This window comes from Nannobrachium achirus, assembly GCF_963921795.1.
Source record: "Nannobrachium achirus genome assembly, chromosome: 10".
Taxonomy (NCBI): domain Eukaryota; kingdom Metazoa; phylum Chordata; class Actinopteri; order Myctophiformes; family Myctophidae; genus Nannobrachium; species Nannobrachium achirus.
The window spans coordinates 57,041,168-57,049,871 of record NC_137819.1 but is presented as its reverse complement, the minus strand read 5'-3'; the positions used below and the strand labels follow the sequence as shown (position 1 = coordinate 57,049,871).

Sequence of the window (8,704 nt, the reverse complement as noted above, 5' to 3'; positions counted from 1 at the left end):
GTTCTCAAACTAATTTAATTTCAAGGACCCCCATAACTCTGATACTGATAAGAGTATAGTATACAGAATACAGATCTGTAAGGGGCCATTTGGAACCCTGCCAAGGAACTGTGAGTCTCTGGACACCTACTTTGAGAGCCACTGGTACACAGCAAAATCCTCAGTGGTGATTTATTCCATTTGTAGCTCTGAGCCCACAAAAGGTCCATTTGGTTCTTCTATTTATACTCTCTCAAAGTTACATTCTAATGGATTTTTACAGTATTAGAGTGGGGTGTTGATGCACCCAAATGTGTAAGAAGCCTAAACAAACTTAACCTGTAAACAGAATGTCATAATGTCAATATATGTCATATGGTCTGAAGCGCCCAATGACTTCTTATTATCTAAAATGAACACAATGAAAACAGTTCTTCATGCATTTCTTTGCTGGCAAGCTTCGTCTAAATGAAGGCTTGCATTTAGCTTACAGGCTAAATAACTAAAAGCTCTCTCTTACCATGACAAGGGTGAAACCTTTAAAGGACGGGGGGTTGTTTTCTGCGGGGATAAACATGATCCTGTTAAACTGCACAATATTATGTTGGTGGTTTTTGTTTACAGATGCTCTATGATTCTGACTGTGCAGATTGCAGATTTCACATTCGATTTTCAGCCTGGGCCTTTGGACAACTCGCATAGCGGTCCACTGTTGATGACACAACAGTAGTACTCATGCTAGGTGCCTGAATGAATTAAAATAACACTACGCATTTACAAGTAGACCTACAAGTTATTTGGCTGTATGACATATTTACTTTAATCACAATATATAGATTTTTTTATATATGTATATTTAAAAGAGAAAAAGAAAAGAAAGAAAGAAAGAGAGAGAAAGTCCATCTTGCAGTTTTACAAAGATGTTTAATATAATGGAGATGTGCAACTCCAACACAATAATAATGTGTATCTGCATTCTGCAAGTTGTCAGCTTGGATGGTCCTGGTGCAGACTGCAGAGGTGACTCAAAAATACCTAAAAGACCATGAAACGATTAAAGAGAATGTATCTTCCAGGCCTATTTATTAACCACGTAACAAATGCCATTGTATCTAAATATAGCCTAATTATCCAATTAACCAACTATAAATAGGCCAATAATCTACATAAATACTAGGTAACGGGCCTAGCCATAAATAAAAGCAATTTTGATATACATAAAATAATAAATCAACACAAATGTTTGCAAAAAAATATTAGTTCGTGCAAAAAAAAACATTTCAGTCAATATCATTACTTGCTAACCAGTTATTCATTCTGAATCACATAAGTTTGGAGAAAACAACATTTCTGAATTTAACATAGGGTTTCCAGGCCTAATCCTTGCTAAACATTATCTATGTTGCTAAACACCTGACACAGGTCATGATAATAATCAAGGATGAAAATAAACTCAACTGGTTCAGGATTTGATGGAGCAACAGTGACCTCAGCAGGGAGCAGTGCAGATTGCAGGCAGGAGGAGTGACAGGATTGACTCCAAATGGTGTATGCAATGTGGCAGAAGGCTGTACATGCCAAGAATGGTATACTGGTATGGAGGCCCTTTTGTGCAGTGTTGTTTTGTAATAACACTGCAAAATAAAATGTAGTTTTAGTAGTAAATCTTTATTTCGGTCCATTTTAAAGAGCAGGAGTACATTCGTACAATTTAGTCCACTAATGCTAAATTGTGATCTGTGTCTTAATCAATGTCCAAATACTACAAGCATGGGCTAGTCTGATGTGATAGAACCCCTTATTTGGGCAAGACTGAAACAGGACAACATATTTGAGCATGACTGACATCATGGTGATGATGCGAAGGAACAGCAGCATAAAAGTAAACCGCACCGCAATGGCCGCATCATGTTTGAGAGCAGTAGCAACTCATTTCAATTTAAACTAGGGGTTGAAGTCCCACTATACTCATTTCAAGATTGTAATGTCAAATATTCACTGGTTAATTTCTTACTGGACACCCCTAAAAGAACAGAGGTTGGAGCCAACTGGTTAATATAAATCTATTATGTTTTTATACTAATGTCAAGTTAAACTTTTTTAAAGCTGTAATACTTTGTGAGTTGTAGCATTTGGACATTGATTAAGACACAGATCACAATGCCAACGACCCCCCTGGCAGTGGCCATCAACACTTTTTCCCTGTCTCTGTTCAAACAGCTGTCAGAAAACAACAACACTGGCAATGTGTTCTACTCTCCTCTCAGCATCTCCTCTGCTCTGGCCATGGTGCTGTTGGGGGCTCGTGGCAACACAGCAACACAGATGTCAGAGGTCCTGCACTTTAAGGATGACTTGCATATGGACTTTTCTAAGCTTATAAGTGACCTGAACAAGTCAGGGAAGTCCTACTCTCTCAGCCTGGCCAACCGTCTGTATGGAGAGCAGTCCTACCAGTTTGTTGAGGAGTTCTTAAGCGCCACTAGAAAACACTATGATGCACAGCTGGAGCCTGTGAGCTTCAGTGGCAACGCAGAAGGAGCCAGGATGAACATAAACAGCTGGGTGGAGAAACAGACTCAAGATAAAATCAAGGATTTGCTTGTCCCGGGTGTGGTGGATGGACTTACCAGACTGGCGTTGGTCAATGCCATCTACTTCAAAGCCAAGTGGGACAAGGCGTTCCATGAGGACCGCACCAGTGATGAACAGTTTAGACTCAGCAAGACTGAAAGCAAGCCAGTGAGGATGATGTACCAGGACTCTAGGTTCCCTCTTGCTTTCATTCCTAAGGTCAACTGTAAGGTCCTGGAGCTGCCCTACACGGGGAAAGAACTTAGCATGCTTGTCTTTCTTCCCGTTGAGATGGAGGACGATACGACAGGCCTGGAGAAGCTAGAAAAGGAGTTGACTTATGAAACATGTATGGACTGGACCAATCCAGACATGATGAAGCAGGAGCAGGTTCTGGTTGGCCTGCCTTGTTTCAAGACAGAAGAGATGTATGATATGAAAGAGATCTTGATCAAGATGGGCATGGTAGATGCCTTTGACGAAGCAAAGAGTGACTTCTCTGGCATATCTCCAACCAACGGCCTGGCTCTTACCAATGTGGTGCACAAGGCCTTTGTGGAAGTGAACGAGCAGGGCACTGAGGCAGCTGTCGCCACTGTTGCCCTTCTAGGTGGGAGGTGTGCAGGCCCTCCTCGCTTCATTGCTGACCACCCCTTCCTCTTCTTCATCCGACACAACCCCACCATGAGCATCCTCTTTGCAGGCCGATACTGCTCCCCTCCTTCAACTCAACTCAACTGAAACTTTATTTATAAAGCACATAATACAACGACCAAAGGCTGACCAAAGTGCTGTATTCACCATATTCCTGGCCCCACCCCCGGCTTCCTGTTCATATCCTGAAAGAGGCGGAGGCTGAAAAACATCATATGTAAGCAATGTTCTTTTATTAATTTAAAAACAAAAAACAATTACATCACAAACCGGTGAAAGTAGTATTTTTTTTTATCTGATTACTTAAATGCAGTTGCCAGCAACTATTTGATCCACAGTGTTTTTCATTTTACTGTACTGTAGATTTTGCAAAAATAAATAGTCTAACATACTGAGACTCAGTTGTCCACTACATGTCTTTTAAGAACTTCTAATGCCGTATGATCAGCTGAAATCTGCTTTTTTTTCAAAATGTCTTTGGCCCAGTTGACAGAAACCTCTCCAAGAGTGCTGCTGATATAGCCTGGTTACAGACCCTGAATCGCTATCCACGACCACGCCCCTTTAAAAATTTTGTTTTTTCCAAATGTCAATTCAGGCTGAGTGTCAGGCTACTGCTGATACACTTACCACTAAAGTTGCCCGTTAGCCCCCCACATACCAGCCTCCAGCATACCTGCAAGGTTACAGCAAACAGACGCGTTAGTGTCTAGTGGATATTCCACTTTCAAAAAGACTTTTGGTCATTTTATCGTCTAATCAGGCTTTTATGAACACCCTGAACAGTTTTTCATTTGCTTGATTCAATATTTAGATATTTGATGTAAATGTTACCAGGCCCTACAGGCCCAGGGCCTCTCCCCACACACACCCATTGTAACTTCAAAATCCATTTTAACCACGATAGATTCATTAAAAACACCCATTATTTATTTCTGGTGACTCATACTACCTTCCTAATACGTGAGCAGGCCGTGTTTTTTCGATAACTTTTTTCATTTATTTTTAATAATTATTTGGGAAAATGGAAAAAATGAAATACAAAACAATAATTATTAAAAATAAATGAAAAAAGTTATCGAAAAAACACGTATTAGGAGGGTATTATGAGTCACCAGAAAAAATAATGGATGTTTTTAATGAATCTATCATGGTTAAAATGGAGTTTGAAGTTACAATGGGTGTGTATGTGGAGAGAAGCCCATAAGGTGTTTCCCTGTTGAAAGTGGAATATCCCTTTAAGTCAGTGACCATATCTGCTACCTGCTTGGACACCTGCTTGGATGAGAAGGTGCAAGAGAGACACAGGCCTAAAGGCCCTTTCCCACTGGGCGTGATAAGAATAAAGATAACGTTAACGATAAAAAAAATATCGTTTTCAATTGAGGTGGATGGCAGCGTCCCCACCACAACATAATTGATTTGAAGGCCAACATATCGTTATCGTTCTCTCTTTATAGCATCCGGTGGGAATCCTTTAGACCAGCAATTGAATCAGAACATCTAACTATTAATCGACCAAATGTCTGTCTGATGTCCGTCTGTCCGATATGAGGAGGAGAGGAGCCTCAGGAGGTGAGGAGAGGAGGTGGTGAGGAGGAAGAGAGGAGGAGCAGGACAGACGGAGGTTAGTTAGAACGTTTTATTTCGGTCCCATTTGGCAGCCAGTATAGTACAATACATTCAATATCAGTATACACTGTATGGTCCGAAAAGGTATAGGCAGAAGCTTATGCTTATAATGCCTACCCCATATAAATAAAATACAATCAAATATAGCCTACATTTGATTTGACAAAACTGAAAAACAAATAGTCAATAGACTTGCTAATCCAAAAATAAGAGAAAAAAACAGAAAGGATTACAAATGAGTGTCAGTCTGGTTTAGCGCTTTGTCAAGTGACAATATGGAAGTATTGCCACAAAGCTACACCAAACCAAACCACTGTGTTGGAAAGGGTAAGGACGGGTAAGGACTAGTCAGAAATAGATTATACACCTATGATGATTGACTTATTTGTGAAAAGAAGTTGAACTGTGACCTGCCTTGCTGTGTTGTGAAAGTGTTTTATTAAACCACTTAAACCACACATGACCCGGCCCCTTGACCGCCTCAATCCTGCCCACAGCAAATTAATGTAACTTGATACCAAATATTGGCATATTTACAATTTAAGTCCATAACAGCATTCCACTGATGCAGCTAACTGTACTACAATGGAAATGAAGTTGGTGTCTATTAGTGACCTATGAAATGGAGTGTATAAATAACTGATAAGATATAAATTAGTAGGCTGATCTAAATGTTGATTAAAATATATACCGGTAAATATATTCTAGCATTGTGTTTCAAGTTTGGGCCCCAAGGACAGCGGTTCTGTCCAATGTGCTGAAACAGTCAGTGTCACTAAGGTGGTGGTTTTACATACTGTATATATATATATATCAGAGTCCTTCCTGATTCGGAATCTATCTTTGAGTGGGTTTCTCCAATCCCCTTTTAAATGTGGGTATGTACTGTATTGATTTTGTTTTATTCTTTTTTTATGACCGGCTCAAAACAGTTGACATGTGAAATAACCGGTGAGTGGTCACCTCCACTTTCAGGATGCAAAGACCCCACCACCATAACCTGAACAGAAGGCCACAAACCTGGTAAGCCCTTTTATGCACTCCTCTTAAATGGGCAGTGCTACAGAAGATGGGGGTGGGGGATATGGCTGGAACCAGCCCTTGTCCTTGCACACACATGCAAAAGACCCAAAACTTGCAACACAGTATGCAGCCGGGCATGCAATATATAAATCCATGAAGGGCATATAATCAAAATTGAATTGGCATTTATAAATATTTAAAGGGCCACGATCACACTGAACAAGAAAATCTCTAGAGCAGCAATCCCCAACCTGTGGGCTGTTGCTGGGGTTCCAGGCTTGTGTATGGTCCCCTAATAAGAAGGGCACCGGTCTAGTATTCATAAGAATATAATAACAACACAAACACAAATGTAGCATAAGAAATGCTATTTAATACATTCAGAAACTAAAGCTGCTTTAAGTAGCCACAAAACCTGAGGTAGCTCTTACACTGTGTGTAGAAAATGATAAAAGTACAGTTTTTCTTCCCCTCAGTTCAGTTTCACTTCATCTGGCATGGGTAGACCATTTACTGCAGCCAGAGCGTTCACCACCATCTTCTGCACCATCTTCCTAGCCGTCTGATAGGTATTGATCCCAATGTGAGGGGTTATTAGGACATTTGGGAGGCCAAGGAGTGGATGATCCCTGTGTCAAAGAAAGCAGACTTTTAATACATTAGCTAGGAGGGAGTACTACACAATAATATCATGTTTAATCATACTTTGTTTGACTCAGACTCAGAGCACTAAGGACTTTAATTTAGTATGGAAACCTGCAGATCATATCCGTCCGTTCATCACGTGACATGTCACGCTCCATATATGGCTTTGTCCGTCTCATGTGGTCTATGACGTCAGTCATCTCCATATTTGGGAAAATATGGCCACATTGTGTCACGGATGCTCTGATGTTTCAACGCGACCTTAGGCGAATTCGCTTCTCACCCTTATGCCTCATTCACACTACAGATATATAGTTGAACGTTTTGCTTGGTAATTCAATGTAATCTCAATGGAAACCAGCTTTAAAGGCTGGGCATGTCGGCTGTCCTTGGAATCCAGCCTTTAAAGCTGGTTTCCATTGAGATTACATTGAATTACCAAGCAAAACGTTCAACTATATATCAGTAGTGTGAATGAGGCATTAGGTCGTCTTACTGATGTGTGTAGATGGTCAGTCACTGAATAAGTGACACTAATACAGTATTAAGACTATATTTTTTTATTACACAGAATTGAGACGGTGAAATCATGAAGCCACATGATACCACACTGTCCTGAGGTGGCGATAGAACCCATGATGTCAACAGTTATGCAGACAATGCATTAACTGCCTGGTCGCCCGGTCCACCATCAGTGCACTGAGAGTCATATAGCATACTGAATAGCCAAATGGTATATTCCGTGCCTGCCTGCCTGCGTGCATGCATGCGTGTGAGCATGTGTGAAGGAGCACAAGAAGAACCGACCTCTGCAATGGCTCAGGGTGAGTCACATCCAATGCTGCTCCGTGAATAGTTCCACACTGGAGAGCTTTGACCAAAGCATCCTGGTCCACAACTACACCTGAGAAGCATTCAAATGTAGAATTAGGACAAAGTTTACATTTAACAATTACATTAGTAATCCTTCAACCACAATGGTTCAAATCACACATCTGGACTTCTGAGGGAGAAGAGTAGTGCTAACCTCTGCTAATGTTCACCAGCGTTGCCGTGGACTTCATGAGGGACAGTTCTCTGTGTCCAATAAGACCTATGGTGTCAGGGGTCATGTTGACTGCCACCATAACAAAGTCTGACCTCCTCAGAAGGTCATCCGGGTTCTCACAGTACTTGGCGCCCACCATCATCTCATCTTCAGCGCTTCTGAACGCAGAGAAAACAGGTACTGTTCACTGTTCCCATATGGAAGAAAGTAACCGTTGTTTTCAAGTACGTTTCTACTTTAACTTTTTAGTGAGAGTAAGAGTACTTAGTTGAGTAGGATATTCTAGTGCATTTTCAGTCCCTGTTCAAATGTTTCAGTTTGTGTTATACCTTCTAGTCTGCGTGACCAGACGATTGGAGATCACCTACTAAAACGTATAAATTCTATGGGTCTAGATAGAACTAGATGGAGGAAACTATTTAAAAATGTAAAAACAAACCGCATTGCAGGACCAATGCAAAGTCTTAGTTCATGCTTCATATTTGGACGGTATCAGGATTGGTTTTCAAAGCAGTAGGCGTAGGTTTGTCTTTCCGCTGTTGGATTTAGAAGGCCCCAGATGTTTTGGTAGACGGAGATCTCCAAGCGTCTAGCTACATGAGAGTATTTACCTTCTGGTTCGATTGTGATAAAGGATTTCCATCTCAAACCCCTTGCTTCTTTGAGCTATTTTGTAGCCAATCTCTCCCATCCCTATAATTCCCAAAGTGGATCCTGTGACTTCAAATCCCATCAGGCTGTGTGGTATGTGGGTGGTCCTAGGATCCACGGCAATTTGGTGACCTATGGACCAAATAGATAGGTTTTGATGAAAACAAGATTGAGCTCTGAAAAAGCTATGGCCCTATTGCTTGTTTTCGGTTATTGGCAGAGTGGATTGGGTCTGGACAATCGTACCTTCTAAAATCTTTCGTGCCGATGAAAGAAGCAAAGCCATGGCAATGTCTGCAGTGGCGGCGCTGACCACGCCAGGGGTATTGGACACCTTCACACCAAGACTGGTGATGAAGGGCAGGTTCAGGTGGTCTATGCCCACTCCGCCGCTGGCTATCACCTTCAAGTTGGGAAGAGATTGAAGCAATACGGGTTCTGACGCGGGGCTGAACTTCCAAACAAACATAGCCTCAATCTTGGGGGCATAGAGCTGGG

At 41.3% G+C, this 8,704-nt stretch overlaps 2 protein-coding genes across 2 annotated transcripts in view; one reads left to right on the top strand and one right to left on the bottom strand.

Annotated features, from left to right (window-relative positions):
* Positions 1-2,139: 2,139 nt before the first annotated feature.
* On the top strand, positions 2,140-3,294 carry LOC308293182 (leukocyte elastase inhibitor-like; the record flags this gene model as incomplete). Its single annotated transcript, XM_080735617.1, has 1 exon — positions 2,140-3,294. One exon carries the CDS (start codon positions 2,140-2,142, stop codon positions 3,292-3,294), a length of 1,155 nt encoding a protein of 384 aa, XP_080591743.1.
* A 3,040-nt stretch (positions 3,295-6,334) lies between these two features.
* Positions 6,335-8,704, bottom strand: part of LOC308293181 (putative 2-ketogluconate reductase) — a gene marked incomplete at both ends in the record, with an annotated part of 3,016 nt that continues 646 nt past the window's right edge. The window contains 5 exons of the mRNA XM_080735616.1: positions 6,335-6,491; positions 7,315-7,411; positions 7,535-7,713; positions 8,167-8,338; positions 8,453-8,704. The exon at positions 8,453-8,704 is cut by the window's right edge and continues 130 nt beyond it. Of these exons, the coding sequence (XP_080591742.1) occupies positions 6,335-6,491; positions 7,315-7,411; positions 7,535-7,713; positions 8,167-8,338; positions 8,453-8,704 (857 nt within the window). The remainder of the gene's footprint in view (positions 6,492-7,314; positions 7,412-7,534; positions 7,714-8,166; positions 8,339-8,452) is intronic.